The sequence below is a fragment of the Phaethon aethereus genome (genome assembly GCF_964289735.1).
Source record: "Phaethon aethereus genome assembly, chromosome: 2".
In the NCBI taxonomy this organism is placed as follows: domain Eukaryota; kingdom Metazoa; phylum Chordata; class Aves; order Phaethontiformes; family Phaethontidae; genus Phaethon; species Phaethon aethereus.
The window spans coordinates 120,645,875-120,666,202 of record NC_138582.1 but is presented as its reverse complement, the minus strand read 5'-3'; the positions used below and the strand labels follow the sequence as shown (position 1 = coordinate 120,666,202).

Below are 20,328 nucleotides of genomic sequence, written 5' to 3'. Positions count from 1 at the left end.
TGATGGAGTTCAACCGTTTGCATGGCAGGAAGCGGGGGATACCTAAAAGTTTGGACCTTGTGATGAAGAGGCAAAAAAGCACCACTCCCCTGTCAATAGCAGGAGGATAAAGAAGAAGAAAGGGTGGTAACTAGTCTGCTCTTCATGTCCAAAGTGAGTCTAAAGCAGGAAATGGCCCATGTGAAACCTTACACTTATTTCCCTTTACTTCCCCTTTAAAAAAAAAAAAAAGATCTTGCACAGACATGTGTCCACATCTGGAACTCACAGATGGACCTCATCTACAACATGAACTAGACAGATAAGCAGAATGTGCATACCACATAAAATGCGGTATTCAGAAATGTACACTGCAAAATGCTTTAATATTTCAAGATATGAAGTTGCGGCCCTAGACACAAGAACTAAACAAATAACCAGTTTTATACAGTTATGTTTCTGAAGTAACAGTGGGAAAAGTTGTCAGGGGACTTCCTGAAAGATCTCAAAAAGCTTTTAACACTCAGAATAAGCAACTGCTATCCAGAGCCATCTACACTATTTCCATTCAGGGAAGATCAGCCACACAGATTTCATACTGTAACAAATTCAGTTTGGCCCATATAGAACAAAACCTGTTCATTATTCTCGGCTCACAGAACGAGACATATAACATCTACTTTCGGTATTCACAAACGTATTAACACTAATACTTACAGGCCCGATACTAAAGACTGTCAAACCTCTTCGGCAGCAACTTCAACAGAAGGGAAACAACATCCAAATTTCCAACCACTGACTTGATACTGATTTTTCTGAAAAAGGCATGTGCTTCAGGCAAAAAGCGCGGTATTATTCCAAGATTTGTAAGTTGAAAAATAACAAATAGAAAGAGGAACTCACTGATTTCATTTATAAACAAACTCACAAATTAATCTCTGTAAAGAATAAAAATGCACTGAAGAAAAATACAGTAGTAGCAAGTAGAGTTGAACTACAAAAGTTAAGATCCCGTCTTCTTTTATTGACTACCTAGACACCAACAGGTCCAATAATGTTCTCTAGAAAATCCAGTATTTTTCACAAAGGCAAACATACCGGGTGCAGATTACAAAACCTTTTAAGCCTACTATTATAAAATTACTAACTACATTTGGCTTTATATAGACACAACACATATATACCATTTGCATACTTAAGGAAGTTGAACAATTTATCAAAACAATGCTTGATTAACTTTGCTGCCTTCCTTTCAGCAGATGTGAGCTCTTATTTTCACTGCTTTAGGGCAGAGTGCATTCAAGCAGCACCACACAGATCTCTACTGTGTAATTTATTATGTAAACTAAACAAGCCTACATTCTATTAAATCATGAGTGCACCAAATACTGAAGTAATGGGGTTTTCTGATAATATTTATGTTTACACACAATTTTTAATGCACTGTCATATGGTGAAGGAGCTGCAGTGCAGTTCTTTAACGCTGAACTCAACAACTGAAAGTAGCTGTGTCTGAACTACAGATTATCTGTAATACTTAAACCCCTTAAAACCTACCCAGACACACAAATATGAACACAGATTCCCCTCAAAACAATGATGATACACTACATGAAGGGTTGGTTTTTTTCCCTGCAGATCGTAACTCTTGCATAACCACATGAAAATTTTAATGCATATAAGTGAAGGGAAAACTTCTGACAGGCACTGGGGAAGAAATGTCTTAAGTTAGGTCTGCCTTTGAAGGAACAACAGTCTGAGCTACCATAGAGCTAATCTGTCTTTCCTGAGCTTTGTCTACCGCCTTGTTACTTGTGTGAAAGAGTAAGAAGAGACTACAGGAACTCATCTTTCTGTCAGCAATGGATGAGACAGAGACTAGTAGCCTCATGCTCAACTCAAGGAAATCATAACTCCCCCCTTCATCCCAACCTGAAAACTACTGCAGAGGACACGGCACTGAGACTCAGCTCATGTATTATTTCACACTAGCTTTGACTGTCAGGTGCAAAACTGCCAGATTCACTGGCAACAAGCCATTTAACATGCACCACATACAGCCTTGCTTCTTTATGAAAATACGAATGGTACAACTACGAATGCTTTCAAATCAGAGGTAATTTTGTATTCAACTGATTCAGACAGTAGAAATAACAATTTGGCACCTACAGCAACTAAATTAGAAGCTGTTGATTGTCCTGAGGACACAAAGCTCCTGTGGTGTTTAATCCTATTTGGATCCCAAGATTTACCCAGTTTGCATGACATGGAAATGTGATCAGGATGAGTGCTGAACTTAAATTTATGGCCACACCAAACGTTCATAGTATAAACAAAGGCTGCTGTTAACTGCACTCTTGCTCTTACTCTTCTCTGTTCCAAAAGATGTCCAAGACCCTACCTTAATGCAAGAAGGATCTCCTCTGGTATGGTCCAGTTATCTGCTATGAAACTCAATTTTTGGAATTGTAGTAATAATACTGCTTAAATGTCTGTGGTAACCATACAATCTCTTCATAGTCTAAAATTGTGACAGCCATTAAATAGAAGAGAATGTGCACAACTTCCCATTCCCATAGGCAGGGCAACCTTTTGTCCAGAAAGGCTGAACTCTGCCTGGAATGTGAAACAATAAATTCAATACCATTCTCCTGATATTTTGATACCCTAGCAATCATCATTAAAAACAAAAGTTTTTTAGAAGGGTCTGATGAGGCACAGTATCCATCCTGATACTCTCTCTGACACCCATGTAGTAAAAGTGTTCGGCTTTATCAAAACCACAAGTGAGACGAAGACTCAAAATAAAGTGGTATGTTAATTGCTAAGGGGCTAACACATTTTAAAAAGTGTAAATTGTTTTAGTAAGGAATTTTAAAGATTTTCTTGTACAAACAGTGTTTCACACTAAGTACAATTTCAAGCTCTGTCCTGCTTTCTTCATTAAAAAAATCCTTACCAAGGCAGCAGCAAAGCAATGGCTACTTTTATCTCATATAAACTAAACTACACACAACACAGACAGCCTTTAAAGATCAGAATTGCTTTTCAGAAAGAGAAAGGACCAATGAAGTATGCGTTTTCAAAACTTCCTTGCACCTTTTGAAAGAAACATCCGGTGTCCTGTGATGGCATGTGTAACAGTTAGACCAACGAACACTCCTTTTGAATACTCCTTTGTCACTGAAGCCCAGAATTGCAACTTCAGAATTGGGAGGTAGTTATTTTGAAAAGCACCTCTCCCTCATCTAACTGTAGCCCATAAGCAAACATCTAGGGTGGAAAGGATTGGTCTGATGTAATTAGCAAGAAGGAAGGGAGGACAACTTTTTCATTATAACTATCTTCAAGAAAGTAGTTGCTTGTTGATTTGCTGTGCTTTCATTGCACGCTCACACTTGTGCGCCCTCACACATGCACAATACATGAAAAGTATTGATTTAAGTGCTTCAGTTGAGACTATTCTACACTGAGGCTAAAAAGCAACTCCAGAATAAGGAATAAGAATTATATATTCAAGTATTTTCTAATTATTTCCCAGCTGCACTCAGTATATATTTGCTTAATTTTAAAACATTTTTCTACTACTGTCCAGCTCCCAGCTTCTCTTAAAGTCAGGAGGTTTTAACTGGTGAATGTAACGCTGCTTTTCATCATACACCAGCGTGCCTCTTCTAAGCATAAAAGACAGCAGCAAAAGGAAGGCAGGACACTAGTAACATCACGATGGAAGCAAAACTAATTAGAAGATAAAAACTGTAATAATTTTAAAACAAAGTTTTTTGTGACTTTAAAGTTCTGATAAGGAACAGTAACACAGAATGGCTCAGAGTAACCAAATCAAAACAGCTAACTCACCTTCCAGGAGGAATTCCTCTCTTTGTAAGATCTATTCGTACTTTCTCTCCCACATGTCTATAAACCTCTACAATGGCTAGTATGGCAGCATCTCTCACCTGTGAATACAGAGTTTAAATTGTTAATTTCAGGGTTACAGAAACCAAAACAGCAATTGCTGACAATCCACTGATCTTCCAGTTTCTACCGACCTGCATGCCAACACATTTCACAAAACAGTTGAAACAGTGAGGATAAAAGGGAAAGGAAATACCATCTTGAAATAACAGTCGTATTTGTTCCACGTTAGAGCATCTCCAGATGGTAAATGAAAAACCCTAGAAACAACAGCTCTAGAGGGAATTTCTGGGATTGACATGAGAATAATATTTGTGGAAAAAAATGCGCTTTATTTAGGACTCTATCACAGTAGGCAATATCTCCAAAAGTTAGTCCCTGCACTCAGTCTTGACATTTCATCTTGCTTTCAACTGTTTCTACATGCAGTGAGGCCCTTCTGGAAAACTAAGGACCTGGCTTCCCACAAGAGTGGGCCAAAGCCATCAGCGTTTTCTTTAATTCTTTCAACAGGAATTACGTGGCATCACATAAGCACAAGAAAGAGAGTAAGACAAGACAGGGGAAGGGGAAAGAACAGTTCAAGCAAAGAGATGGAATGCCTCTTTAAAAAATTTAAACCATAGTCGTCACAATTAAAACTGCCAAAAATGCATGTTAGTAAATGCCATTATTCTCTATAAAGAATTACTGGAATTACTTTAGTATTCTTTGTAATAGTTTCAACTAAGCCCACAATTGCTCTATCAAGAAATTAACTACATCTTTACTAATGATCAACAAAGTCCACAAATTTTTACCAGATTTTCTCTAGAATAGAACAATGCTATGCTATACAGAAGAGACAAGGACTTTACTGCACCCAGAAAATAAGGATAAAGACCCATCCTGTTTATTTGCTTATCTCCTACCAATGCTGTAGGTACCTTGTAGATACCAATGCTACCTTCCTTACTGTATTATTCATCTTTTCTCTCAAACATAACTTCAGATAAGTCAAGAGAGATCTTATCCATTTCCATTTGAAGGTTTTCTGAATTTCAGATGTCACCATTATGAACTACATCTTGATTTTCACTGCAGATGTTTTTGCTTAATTAACTGATTTTAACTACAGTCCTTGCATGTGCTCAAACGCCATTTGGGCTCCATTTAGGAAATTAATACCTGTCCTGCACATGATGAAGTCATCTTTAGCAAATTTGGCAGACTATTACAGGTCTCACGTCAAAATTTTTTTTTCCTTTTTTTTTCCCCAACATGTTCTAAAAGAAACAACTATATTCAGTAATGACTAGTTTCAACGTCTGAAGACAAAACTAAAGAAGCCAGTACATCGCAACACTGCTGCCTTTGCAATTCTACTTTTATCTTCCAATGGACAGTGATTCAGAAGAAAATGGGTTTATTGTTCCTCATGGTAGAAAATAATGATCTGTTGTATACAAGCAAACCTATTGGCTTTTCTTAAACGCCTACATTTATTTTGCTTTCATTCCTCTGTCAAAGTATAGTCATTGAAGCACCAGTAAGCTATGAAATCCTTACCTGACTATTTGAGTCACCAAACGCTGTACACAGATGTGGTACCAACTTGCTGAGGACTAATGGTTGTGCACCATAACTAACAACAAAAAAAAAAGTTACATGTATTTTTTTTACAGAAAACCAGAAAATACTTTATGCACAAGTGAACTTAGCTTAGCATTGCTAAAATACAAACTTACATCAATCAAGCTCCGTCTGTGTCTTACTAGTCCTTTGTCTACTTTTAAATAAGACAAAAATACTATATTTTTAGTCTTTCTTTCAGCAAGCTCACAAGTTGTTTGATTTTTCCCATTTATTAATTGAATCAGACTTCCTAAAGTATTAGTTTCAGAGGAAAATGACATTCAGAAGGATAGAACCCTTACGTCTCCATAGAAACAAAAAGCTTACATGTTTAAGGTAGCAATAAGACACAAACAGACTCCTTCTCGGGATCGGTAATTCTTGTGTTTAAAACCAGCAGCAAGGCGTTCCCAAATGTACTATAAAAACAGAAGTAATTGCCTTTGGTTACCAGGAGCACAATACAGTGTAATTCTATCCTTATTTTATAATTACATTCATAACAGTTGCAAAAAAATAACAGCAGACAGGTCTACTGGAAAAGTAAAGGCCCTTTTCAGTTAAAATTAAGTTATGAATTGCACAGTATGGAATACAACACAGATTATACCTATGCCAAAACAATTTCTAAAAAACATCCTTCAGAAGTCTAGCTAAGTATTTTTATTGAGAAAGAGCTCTTAAAGACATGCAGAATTGTTACAGTTAAGATGCACAAAACAAATATTAACGTACAAACTACTGACTCAAGCAGAAGTTGCTATATTCTTTTTGCTTCATATTCTGTTTCCCTGCCAAAATTTCCTCTCATCCATTTTAGCTCATCCTTACCCAAACCCCAGCTGTCCACTTCTCTCCTACTTCTGCTTGAAATTTTTTTCTTCATTTTTCAATTATTTCTTGCCCATTCATTATAATTCCTTTGCTTCCATTTTTGCTTGCTTTCGCTTCTCCTTTTGTGCTGGTGCCACTTCCCGTACTACGATTCTCTGGCTCACTAAACCCCCACTTACCTTCTTGCGCACTCGTTTTTCATTGCCTGCCTTCAGTCTTTCCCCTCCTCGGGTTATCTTTCTACCTTTCCACCGCCTTGTCGTTCCCTAGCTGTGCGTTACGATGTAAGAAGTGTAAACGCGAAGCTTACGAGACTTGGGATTCTCAGCGGTATTTCGGAGCAGATGCACGGACCCGAAGTGGAGCTCCCCCAGCTGCAGCGCTGCCATTACAGCCTCCGCCAGCCGGCGAGCATCCGCATCCGCGGGGAGCGTTGCCTAGTGATGGCTGCACACTGGCAACAGCACATTTTGCAGCCTGGGCACCACCCTCGCTCCTGCCCCTCGAGTGCTGCAATCGCAACGCGTAGCGATTCCACGCAAATCTGCTAAAACGTATTAGATCCAAATTATTGCAGTCGTCCTTTCAGGGAGGGGAGAAAAAAAAAAGCAACCCACACACCTCACAGATGGCTATTGATCAACAAAAACAGACAGCCTCAGAGCCGGGAATGCTGCATCCTTTCTATTAATGACGCAGCACACTTCATAGCAGTCGTAAAATTTTCCAATTAGAGCCTTGCTTGATCATTTTGTCCCATCTGTGGTTTCTTGTTTGTTTTATACTTCATTGCATTTAGAGAAAACAAACTTAGACAAGCAGGACATGGCTTGCCAAAACTGCACAGCTTAACAACAAAGAACAGGATTTTACGGAAGAAAACATCCTTCCAATTAATTAACCCACTGTCCTGGACAAACACAAAAAAAAGGAAATTTCCTTACTAGATGTACGGAAATACAGGTAGAAAGGTAACTGTAGAATATGGAAACAAACAAAGCAGACTGAAGAGAAATGTAGTCTTTCCCTAAATTAACCCTACTTTAAGAGCTGAATTCTTCTAAACAGAGAAATTCAAATGGCTGCCTAGAAATTTCAGCTCATACAACCTGCCAGCAACAGCTGGTGTCAACCTTCCTTTGTCCCATTCATGCATTTATACCACCTACATTCTTATTTTTATGCTTTCCTGCCCATAACCAGCTACATCTAGTTCTCTTTCATATAAAACAAAGCAAAAAACCCTCCAAAAATCCAAACACATTTAAAACAAGAAAAGGGAATTGACCAGGACTAATTAAATATTATTCCATACCACACTAGAATAGACAGATAAGTTCATCAGGAAGAAACTTACAGGTCTTATCCCTAAAAAAGGATTTCACCCAGCTCTTCCAATCGGATGTTTCTCTGCAACAAAGGGAGCCTAAAAGTCTGTACCTCAGCGTTGGCAGCACAGGAAAGACTTCTCTGTTCTGGTGCCTGCTGCGAGGATGATTGATGCTTTTCATAAACATTTGTAATGATACATAAGCTGTCCTGGGAGCAGATACCTGAATCCATGTTTCTCCCACCCTAGGGGGGCTACCAGAAGAGCCATTCCTTCTCTTATTTACACAGGCTGCTCCTTAGACCTCATGAACACTGTATTCTTCCCTACGCTGTCGGTAACTTCCAAAAGGTATGGAAGCTTCCTTCCATCACCTCAGCGTACAACCTAACAAAACTTCAGATGGAAGTGGACCTGTAATTTGAAACTCTGTCATGATGAGGGCCTAGCATGAAGCAGCTATCACCACATTCTTTATCAGCAATTGTTCAAATAAATGTGTCGCCAAGATGCTCTGCTGTGCATTTATCCAAATGTCATTACTGTAGAAGTAGGTGTACTTCAGGTCTGCAGGCCAGGTGCTTCAGAGCGTTTTGGGCACAGGAACATGGCACTCATGAACTACTTGCACTTAGGCATGAAAAAATACTGCAATGTCTCTTGTCAATGAATACGATCAAAACTAGATCTCGTGAAAAGGTAAAGGCATGCCCTTGTGGATGACACTACTAGAATTTGATGCCTAAATCCTGCTCAGATCTGTGACCAAGTCATGTGAGAAAATACCTCCTGCTTGAAGGGAGATAAGTGTTTCTACAGTTGCCTAACATGCTACCTGTTTTTCCTACCAGGCAAATGAAGCAATCAAGAACAACTTTCTCACTGCAGATGCAGTCTGCAAAATATTCCCTGCACACAAACATTCAAACCTGTATCTATGAATAAACAAAGCCAGGAATTAACACGCGGAAGAACCTCATTTTCATTCACAAAAAATAAGACGTTCCCTATTAACTTCTGCACCTAAAACTCAGAAACAGATTTTTCTACAGAAATTAAAAACTTGAATAGTAGTTCCTACTGGCAACCAGGGTCTCCAGAGTTCCAAATAACATCACTGCTCTAACAATATAATCCTGTTAAACAATCGCACATTTTCCACACTCACACAGTAGAAGTAGAAGATTTAGCATGTAGAAGTCACATAGTGCTAAGAACTGTAAAACGGTTTGCTTAACTCAAACTTCATCCTAAGACGACAGAGAGAAACTTATCCCCATGTCAATTTGTCAAAGGTTCACGCAACATGTTTGTCATATATCTAGAAAGCCAGTTTTCTAAGTTAGAATGCACCATCTCAGCTGCAGGACTACTCCTACGTGTTCAATTACAAAGCTAGTTTTAAAATAAATTCAGAGCTAAATAAACGTATTTATTCTCATTATGCAAACGCAAACCCAGGAGGTTGCTTAAAACATGCTTTAATTAACAAAGTCCTGCCATACGACATGAAAACATCTACTCTGTATTTAACTGTGATATGCAAAAGCTGCAGAATTGCACTGTGCCAGATTTTTATCTTTAGCTGAACAATGCATCAGTGTCAATCCATTCAGAATATCTTCAACATTTACACCATTAACAGTCACCATAACATTGTGACATATTCAAAGTCAAGCTCATGCATAAGTCATAAGCTCACTGGAAGCCTACATCTGAATCTACATTAAGTAATCATACCATGGGCGGCACTGCTTCGTCCATCAATTTCAATATAAGATTCTGTGCTTGCTCTCGAACTTGGTCTTTGGCATCTCCCATACGATCTATCAAAGGCAGGAGAACTACGGGGGGGGGGGGAGAAAAAAAAAAGAAAAAAGATTAAATACCCAATGAAGATTTTCTAATACTTAAGGATGTTTCCTGAAACAGATTTAAGATACATGTCATTCAAAAATAAGATCTGATTTTAAGTTGATCAAAATATTTTAAAGTCTCAAATGTATTTCTGAGTATGTCACAAGGCTAACAACACACACACTGGACTGAAATTGAAGAAAACAGCATCTTCCAACAGGCTAAAAAGAAAGCTTCCCGTCTTAAAAACTGTATGAATGACTTCAATTTAATCTGCAAGAAGTATGCCAGTAGCTTCTGAATGCGGGGCTTTTCTGAAAAACAATGCTAAGACTTCGGACATGAGAAAGAATTGGGATAAGAAAAAGGACTACTTTCGAATCAGTGGGATTTTCCTGTTTAATTACAAAAAAGTTAAAAGTTTTAAATCCTCTTATTCACACAGCGTGTCTCCTGGAAACTAGGCCTTACTTCGGTAAAAGTATCAATAGAAGTTACTATTTTAATTTTTTTTTCCTCAAATAATATTTAAAATTTCATGATGGCTGATGATTCCACATCCTAAAAATAAGAACTCACTCAAAATGAAAGGACTAACCAGCTCTTTTAATTTGCTTATCCAGAGGGAAGTTTCTGGTTACATCTGATAAACAAATTAACATTACAATATTTAGGAAAGTTCATCTGACTGAACACTTGGATCAGCATTGTGCAAGACATCCTGCTATACTGATTCTCAGCCCTCTATCTGGTGCCTACACACACCCTTTGTAAGATTCCTCCCCCTCCCCAGTGCTTTCGGTACCAGTTCTTCAAAACGAAGGGTAGTGACACCGAGCGCGCCGCCTTCCCTTGGGAAGTACAGCTGACGCGGAACCAGCGGAGATGCCATCTCCCACAGGACGGTGCTTTTGAAGTTAGTATAAGTGTGCAAAACACCACCTGGAAAAAGCGGTGTTGCACGCTAACAATAACATTTACCTGCCAACAGCTCAACCTTCCGCATTAGCTTTTTGTTTCTGAGCTGATCCACTGTTTTCTAAGAGCTGCAAGTATCCGTCACGTAATCTAGGTGGAACTTACCCAACACAGACCACAAGACCCACCCAGCCCATCCTTCTGCTCCTGCACTCCAGTTAAGCTGGGGCTAAGTTTGCCATTACCCTGCCATTTATACCAAACTTCTAAAACCAGCATAATGTTTACCCTGAGTCTTTTGGAGACTTGCTCATATTAAAAAAAAAAAAAAAAGTAACAGCTAAAATCACCTTTTGCTGCATTTGGTGTTAAATCTCTGGACACCTGAGAGTATTTTACACTCGCTACCTGATCTCTCTCAGCTTCTCACTGCTATAAAATTAATTTTCCTGTTCTACTGACAGAATTAGTAACTGTATCTCCCTATTTTTTGAAAGGAAGCTCTGAAAGAATTTTAACAATACTTAATGATTTTATAGTAAAAACTAAACAATAGCGTTGCCAGCGAAAGAAAGGGAACAGAATCAGTAACCCAGGAGATCTCAGTCCTCTGTTCCTACATTAAAAACAGCAGTCCTACCATGATCATTACTGGACAACTACAGCGGGAGGGGAAATTCAAACTTCAGCGTATCTGAACATTTTCAAATTGTCCTTATCTGGGTATTTAACTCTACTGGCTCTGGATATTCCACCAACATCTTCTGTGTTATCAAGATTTTGCATTTTTTTCATTTATCTTCTCTTCCCTTTCTCCTTTGAGTAAATTACAACTACCTTCATTTTACATTTTGAAGATAAGGGTTTCAGGGGTTTTGGTTTGGGTTTTTCATTGTTTTGTTGGTGAGGAGGGGGGAGGGTATTTTCTTTTGGGTTGGGTTTTGTTCCTTTGGTGTTTTTTTTGTTGTGGTGTTTTTTGTTTGTTTTTTTTTTTTTTCTTCATTTTGTGATCACAGAAGAAACATACAGAACTCGAGAAGTGAATTTTGGGAGTACACAGCCAACCTCTCCCCCAAATTTCCAATCACTTGTATACTTACTGATGACATTTTTCTTCCCAGCGGTATTTTTCATTACTATTTCCAGCACTTCTAAACTGTCCTTTTACCTTTACTACATGTTACTGGTGAGGTCTGCTGCATTAACCTGAGGTGGGCAGCTGAAGGCAACCCTTGCTTTACAGAGAGGGAAACGAAACACAGCCACTGAGAAGCTGCACCAGCCGAGGGAAAGGCAGCGAGCGCCCGTCCGGCGGGAACACGGCGCCTTTGTGAGCAATTAGCACGGCCGGTCAGTTGACGGAGCTGCAGATACCAGGGCCCCGCTCAGATCACCAAGGCAAGGACAGAAGTGAGGTCATCGAGTGAAACTATGACACAGCCGGCAGATTTCTGTGCGCGTACAGCTACTGACCGTGCCAGCCTTTGTCGCTGGCGGAGCTCTGACAGAAGGGCAGCCTGCTGTGGGAGCTGTTAAAGGGCCCAAATGTCTGCAGGCTTGGCTTTTTCCCCTAAATCTCAAGTTTCTGTAAGACCCCATGTAAGGCATTGATGTGTTCTGTTTGCATGAGACAAATGAAATTAGGCTGTTGAATGCTCGCAACCACCAGCTGGTTTTCAGTTTGGTAGTTGATATCTTCTGTCAGAATAAGCTCCAGTAGGAAATCATGTGAAGTTGGTTGCCTCTTGATGGAAGTTTCAGAACGCCCAACCAGAAGGGGATCTCCACAGTTTGAATTCCTAATGCCTTCACCACTCTTTCTCCAAATACCAGACACGTCTAGAGAGAGCTGTCGTGCAAATAGCTGAATAGTGTCAGCTGCCCTTTCTATGAATGAGTGGGAAACACATCTCCCTACCTAAAAATTCTAAAAACATTTGAGACACTCAGGTCCATCCCGGCATCCTGTTTTTGCTGATCACCCTTCTCTTTTCCCTACTCCACATCTCCTGGCCTCTCCTTGCTCCATTCTAGTCCTGCCCAGACAAAAATCACAGAGCACAAGAAACTTTAAAGACCTCATAAGAAACCTCACTTAAGCCCAAAACAGCAATTACAGCTGAGCATCAGGGATGACAGCACAACACAGGCTTTTGCTCTACGTCAGGATAAGCCAGAGCTGTCACAAGAAAGCAGCAGCTTTGCCTACTCACTACCCCAACCATTGTTTCCCCCTCATAGCCCATGCCACCCCTTGTACCAGTATCTCTCTGTTTACAAGGTGAACTGAGGACATAGTCAGACATTCAAGATGATACACATGTCAATCAAAAGCTAAGAGGTATGTTGGAACTGAGCCAACAGAACAACCTGCGGACATTTTGGCTCTTTACGGAATATCTGCTGGGTGTTTGTACACTCATGTTCACCTTGCTCAGCTTTAGGGAGGTTTCTATCCCTACCAGGAACAGCTGAAGTCAGACTGGCAACACAAGGGCACCCTTTACCAAAAATCAAGTCTCTGCTTAAGATTAGAGCACTACTACACCCCAAAGAATGGATGACCAGAAAATATGTCACTAAGAACAATGCTTCCCCCCGCTGCCAACGTCATTCCAAATGCAGCTGAACAATCATTTGAGCTGTACTTTTCCTTTAAGTTTTATAGGCTTTACTCATCAGCATTATCAAATTAGCATCCTTCTTTAGGCTGCAGTGCAAATTACATGCATTTGGTTGCTTCTGGCATCAGTCTGCAAAGTAAACAATCTCAAATAGGTGCTGGAGTTTCAAGAAAGGTAAGGAAGGAGAAGCAGGACCATGCATGAAGGCAGTATTCAAAGTGGTAGTCTCCTAACAAGTTACCAAGTATGTAATTTGTTACATTCAATATCCATTCATGGACTCCTACTGTTTTATATTAACCTTATCCATCTTTCTTTTTCTGTTGCCTGGTTTCTTTAATTATTTCAAAGGGATTTTGGAAAACCTAACAACATATGACAACTTTCTTCCTCCTATATTTCTGTTGATCTGCAGAGAAACATTACACTAAGTGTAGCAGACATCGATTCCCTTTGCAGTTGCTGGTTATTTGTTGCAGAGCCAAGCAGCACTGTATCCCGTTCAATTTGCCTTTTCACCACATTTTAGCATATTGTCAAAAGTCTCCTATTACTACCAGCCACTCCTGAGTTTTTCCTCTTAAGATTTCTACATTGTTATAGCACGATTTTACCGGTTTTGATTACTGAACTTAAAAGTGGTAGTAAAAATATTCTGTAGCACACATTAATCCTACCATTAAACTACCTCAAACTGACCTGTTATTTGTTTCTGAGCTGCTATTTATGCCTTTTCCCTTTCTAACTTCCCTTCCTCTCTAGTTACCTTTTGTTATATCCATTACAGAGCTGCTTATCCCATCGGTTTTTTTTCCATTGTTTGTCTTCCTTCTCTTGGCTCAGTAAACCTAAACAAATTTTCATTTATACATAATGCTTTTATCACCACTTGTTGGACAGTAGATGCAAGAGTTAACACCAAAACCAGCCTGGAGAGTCAGAGTACAGCCTTGAGAGATTAAATATTTATTTCTTCTACCAGGACTGAAGAGGATAAACAAGTCAGTCACAGAAGTAAGTGCCTAGAATGGCACCCAATGTATTTTTAAAAATCCTGAGCAGCTTAACTGTATGACCCCCTGCAGCAAAGAATGCCGTAAGTAGCACAAACAATTTCTTTCTGTTAAACTTTAACAAGAGTTCCTTCTTATTACGACTCAAGTATGGAGCTTTTCAGTTTGTATCATCGCTCACAGCTCCCTCTCTGTTCTCTCTTGACTACTTATACCTTAAGTGCCCATTTTATGTATACCCCCTAATGCCTACCCATTTCTACGAACCAACTTCAGATAGGCCACGTTTGCTCTACTGCAAAGACTTACCAAAAAGGCATTAAGCAAATAAGAATCTTTACCAAGGAAACAACATCAGTGTTGGCAAAAATTCTGGTACTAAAAAGTCTAGCTTCTTGTCTTAGACGTTAAAAGAAAAGACTTTGAGGGCAGAAACACATTAAACCTAGGCAGCAACATCTTCCTAGTTTTCTCAGAAACCTTGCCAGCTCTGGCAACAGCATTAAACAGCTGCCATTAGACAGGAGGGAGGGGAACAGCTGCCTCGGCAAGTAGAGCAGTCTCTGTTCTTCTGGGCAAGATGCACGGGAGAGAAAGGAATCCCACAGAGGCTCCCACGGGGCCAGCAACAGGGCTGGTCAGACAGACCCACGTGGCCAAGGACTACTTCTAAGCAAGGAATCATTAGCAGGCTCTCGGAGAGGGCCTCACTGCTCCCCTCCTCAAGATGAAGTGCAGTCCACAGTAAGTTTAATCAAAAGCCATCTCTGACATTAATGCGCTTCTTCGGGTCTCTCCAGGAGCCAACTAAGAAAAACATTAATGGGATTAATGAAATATACTCTTCATCACCAATAGTGGAGGGAAAACCCAAACACCTTTTCTTTTTTTTTTATGATACATCCGTGAAACTAAGGGTCTCAGTGTTAGGAATATAAGAGCTTTCAAGTCCAAAGAGTTTCAAGAGGTGTATTAGACCAGCAAGAAACCTAGAAGGTAGAGAACAAATGTTCACGTAATATTCTGAAGTTTTTTAACTCTAGGCTAAGTTTTTACAGAACTAGTATTAATTAGAACCAAACAGAAACCAAGGAAGGCTAGGATTTCTCTACTCTTATTTAATGGCACTGCATTTCTAGGCACCATACAGCGAAGCGTCCACACACAGCAAGAGATGGTACTCTAAATCACAACCTATCACTGGATAATTTCAGGTAAAATTCATTCCCACTACTAGTAAATTCCAGTACTAGCCAGCCAGGACACAAAAGCTTTAAAACGCTGCACCTCTTTTTTTATTATTTTTTTATTTTACTAAAGCTTTACAGAATCTGTCACCAAGATGAAAAAAAGTTGCAGCTTAAATCAGCTATGACAACTAGCTATGATCATTAACTATAGAGAGAAGCGAGGAAAATTTAAGAATTTTCTGAGATGTTCCAGGAAGTTCATCCAAAGCAGAGAAATTCAAAGCAGGAGAGAAAAAAAAAAAACCCACCACAAGCATTGGAGTCTCCTCTAAAAGCCTTTTCTAGGAAAAAGGTCTGAAATATTCAGCATTTTATTGTTTAAGAAAATCCTACAACACATATCCAACACAACTTTCCCTGAGGTCAATAGGCAATGTCAGACAAAACGCTCAACTTGCATTTAGATGCAACAAGGTATCTTTGAGACAAGACTCTCACATAAATAGAAAAGCTTGCTTTATATCATCTGAGCAACTCGATTTCTTGAATTATTTGATTTAATTTCAAAGTTTTCCTCTAACATCTGAGGTTGGCCATCCTTTACAGCAAAGACACAGGACAGATGGTCCTGAAGGTCCATTCCAACCTAAATTATTCCAGGTTTTATGTTTAGGTGTTCTGCAAGCATTTGTAATCTGGAATCCTACAGTAGATCATGCCATTAGTCTCAACATTTAAAGGAAATTAATAAAAATGAAAAATCAGAATAAAAGTCAGTCCCTAAAACTTGAAAATCCACTATTTTTCTACATGCTACATATCCATGGTAGCTCATGCTAAAACAGTTCTTGGTTTTCATAGTGTTGAGGAACGCATTTCTCCATACATTCTTAGAACCGTTTATTGAAGTCACATCTTGATTAAACTGCAAATTTAAGTCTTTTTCTATAAAAAAATTTCAATCATTAAGCAGAAGGAAAAGCAAAAATTAAGAACTTGGGTGTCACTTATCTAAATATAGTCTTACTCAGAACAAGTATTTCCAAACTCTTGTACCAAATGCTTTTAATCCAAATTCACTCAAAAAATTAATGCACATTGCAAGTCCTTACAACCGCTTTAAAATACATCAGGCAACATACTTGCCTAGTTAATTATGACAAGAAATTTGAAAAAGCATTTAAATTATTCTGAAGAGTCTAATTCAAAGGTTCTTCTAGCACTTCTAGAAGCCACCTGGGAAAGAATTTGAACACTTCAAATTGGTTTCACATCTTGGTATACAGCATTACAACTACCTTTCAAAATTATTTTTGCCCACTGATTTCTTTTTATGGTAAGAAAAATTTGAAATTGCTATTACATATGTACACACATTTACATATGGGGTTTTTGTCTGTAAAATGTGTATCCATATTCAGATTTACACATATATGTACATATATAAATATAACATGTGTATCCGTGTTTGGTCTTTTTTAACTGTCAAGTATCTTTCCTTTAATTTCCAGACAACTAAAATATATTTTGCAACATCTTGTAAGGTTTTATGTCAAAGTGAATGACAATATAATTATATTATAAATTAATGGACAGTTCAACATATGCAGAAAAATATGTTGTGATATAACACCACATTAAAGACAAAACAGATTCCATATACCTTTATTATACCTTTTATTTCCCATTCCTTTAACAATAAAGAGGGCAAAATAACATTCGCTCCTTGTAGAAGACAAAACCACAAGTACGAGTAGAGACTTTTCCCAGAAACTCTATCATCGTCACATTTGTCCATAATTCTAACACTCTTATTTCTAACATATAATATTTTAATAATTAATGCCATCACCTGGGAAAAGAGATTGTGACAGGGTAATTATGTACTCTTACATAATCTCTTTTAATCACAGAACAAGCAGTAGTTTTAAATACTGAAAGATGTAACACAAGAACGCTCCTTAATCTGCTTTATTTTTTCCAGACATAGTTTTATGAACTAACACACTCCTGACATTTATTGCTTGCAAAGTATTTTGAAGCATCTTCACTGGAAACACTCAAAAAGAGATTCCTAATTTGTGTGTCCAACTTCCCAGAATACTAATACCAGCTGCAAAGAGCGTGCAATGTGGTTAATCGTAAAAGGATAACACCTTGGAAGAAAGTTACTGCAACACTAGATTGTTGCCTAGGAAACTGAATTAAGTCTCTTATCAGACATTATACTTCAATACAAAGATCACTAACACACTCTTCAGAATACTGGAAAGCATCTGTCCTACAACTATTGCATTGATTTTGCCCAAACCTCAATTATAGCATATGTGTAGGCTGTAAAGATGGAAATAATACTAAAGCTTTTTTGTTTGTTTGTTTTTGGTTTTTTTGTTTTGTTTTACACTTCTTAGCAAAAAGCCTGTAATGCTTGTCAGGGTGAATATCCAGTTACGTTAGTTATTCTTCTCTGCACTTAAAGAAATCTATCCCCATCATAACAGAACAGGAAACGAAACAGGGCTGGGTAGGGAATATATTTGCCATGTTATAGTTTGGTAATACACTATTATACTTCCATCATTTATTGAGTTCTGAATCATGAATAAAAACATGTCAGGGGCACCAAAACATAACGCTTTTTAAGACAAAAATACATTCAACGTTCCAGGTATTTTATGGCAAAATGCAGCTATAAAAGTGAAACTTCACCTAGAAAACAGGATTCATTATTTAAAAAAAAAAAAGACAAAACAGAATAGGTAGGTATTTTACATATACATCTATCTTCGCTATATTCATGGTGCAATCCTGATCTTCAGTGAGACTGCAAGTACCTACAACTTACTGCAATAAATGAATAGTTAACTATATTTTGAGTGTTTCAAAGTAATAATTAAATTGCCTGGAAAAGTTCTATTATGCTTGTCTTCAAAAAAATAGTATTACTCACATTTATTTGACCAAAGCATAAGAAAGTAAATGTCTACCATATAAAATATTACTAAGACTTCCTGTGGGTCTATAAGAACCTCATTACTTAGTTGAAGTATTTTGCTTCCAAATTTCCCAACACTTTCAGGCTTGCTACCATGATCTTTATTTTCTCCTCATATCACCTGCATGAATTGTGAATTTGCAATACATGATTACCCACCTCATTAGCTATGTTCATATCAAACAATGACCTCACTGGACATAACCAAGATACATAAAAATGCTAAAAAGGCAGTTTGCATAGAATAGTTGATTCTTCTCAAATGCGTAAGCATGGAAACCTTGTAGAAGTTTCAGAGGGGAGAAGAAAAAACCCTTATTTTTTATCATCCAGATGTAATGTAAGGTTACACCTAAAACCAGAACTAAAAGTACTCCCACAGCATTCTCCTGGAGAAATTGGCTGCTCGTGGCTTAGACAGGCGTACTCTTCGCTGGGTAAAAAACTGGCTGGACAGCCAGGCCCGAAGAGTTGTGGTGAATGGAGTTAAATCCAGGTGGTGGCCAGTCACAAGTGGTGTTCCCCAAGGCTCAGTATGGGGGCCGGTCTTGTTCAAGATCTTTACCAATGATCTAGACAAGAGGACTGAGCGCTCCCTCAGTGAGTTTGCAGATGACACCAAACTGGGGAGGAGTGTTGATCTTCTTGAGGGTAGAAAGGCTCCACAGAGGGATTTGGACAGGTTAGATCTATGTATGAGGTTCAAGGCTAGGTGCTGGGTCCTGCACCTGGGTCACAACACCACCATGCAACGCTACAGGCTTGGGGAAGAGCGGCTGGAAAGCTGCCCAGCAGAAAAGGACCTGGGGTGCCCAGGTGGCCAAGAAGGCCAATAGCAGCCTGGCTTTTATCAGAAATAGTGTGGCCAGCAGGACTAGGGAAGTGATGTTGCCCCTGTACGCAGCACTGGTGAGGCTGCACCTTGAATACTCCGTTCAGTTTTGAGCCCTTCACTTCAAGACAGACATTGAGACGCTGGAGTGTGTCCAAAGACGAGCAACAAAGCTGGGGAAGGGCCTAGAGCACAAGGCTTATGAGGAGCAGCTGAGGGAAACAGAGTTCTTTAGCCTGCAGAAAAGGAGGCTCAGGGGAGACCTGCTCACTCTCTACAACCACCTGAAAGGAGGCTGCAGCGAGGAGGGCGTCAGTCTCTTCTCCCACAGAGCGAGCGACAGGACAAGAGGGAATGGCCTCAAGTTGTGCCAGGGGAGGTTTAGATTGGATACTGGGAAAAACTGCATCAGAGAAAGGCTTCTCAAGCATTGGAACAGGCTGCCCAGGGAAGAGCTTGAGTCACCATCCCTGGAGGTATTTAAAAGACCTGTAGGCGTGGTGCTTAGGGGACATGGTTTAGTGGTGGACTTGGCAGTGTCAGGTTCACTGTTGGACTCAACCTTAAGGGTGTTTTCCAACCTAAATAACTCTATGATTCTACTTTCTTCTGGCATCTGTAAAGAACTCGCCAGTATACACAGAGCGAGCTGTGGCACAGAAGAGACAATATAGCTTTTATAAAAAGAAGTGGTACATCAAACTTGTAAGAGCTGTCTGCAGAACAGCTATGCAGAAGGTAACTCAGCTAACAGAGTGCAGATGGATTTTCACATAGTTGTCAAGAAGGGGTCTTACAGGAAGGAAAGTACCATAAAGATAAAGGCATGGAGGAAGAGACACCATCCTGGTCAGTGGACCCTAAATCCACCATCACTGCACAAGAAACGGGTTGTTACAGTGGACAGTCTCATGAATATATTAGGTCAATTTTCAGGAAGCAACAATGGAACAAAGAAATAGATTATTGATAATTATGGAAGTAATAGATGACACAATAAAACCAAACAGAATTATGCCACTATAAAAATATTCTGCATCTGGGCTGTTACGGCTTCCTCAACTCAAAAGCAGTACAACAGAAAGGCAGTGAAAGGGGAAACAAGAATAATAAAAATTGTGGAAACATGTGTATACAAGAAAGAATTAGACTGGCACTCTTACCTGAGGCATGGTGGGGATGGGGTAAAGATAGCAGACAAGAGGCACAGAAGAGATCCATAAAATG

General features: G+C 39.1%; 1 protein-coding gene across 12 annotated transcripts in view; it reads right to left on the bottom strand.

The window, feature by feature from the left end:
- The window catches only part of CLASP2 (cytoplasmic linker associated protein 2), a gene marked incomplete at its 5' end in the record, with an annotated part of 149,484 nt that overhangs the window by 114,231 nt on the left and 14,925 nt on the right, over positions 1 to 20,328 (bottom strand). For all 12 annotated transcript variants that reach the window (XM_082015479.1, XM_082015489.1, XM_082015492.1 and 9 more), the window contains 4 exons: positions 3,838 to 3,935; positions 5,443 to 5,518; positions 5,836 to 5,927; positions 9,413 to 9,516. In XM_082015479.1, the coding sequence (XP_081871605.1) occupies positions 3,838 to 3,935; positions 5,443 to 5,518; positions 5,836 to 5,927; positions 9,413 to 9,516 (370 nt within the window). The remainder of the gene's footprint in view (positions 1 to 3,837; positions 3,936 to 5,442; positions 5,519 to 5,835; positions 5,928 to 9,412; positions 9,517 to 20,328) is intronic.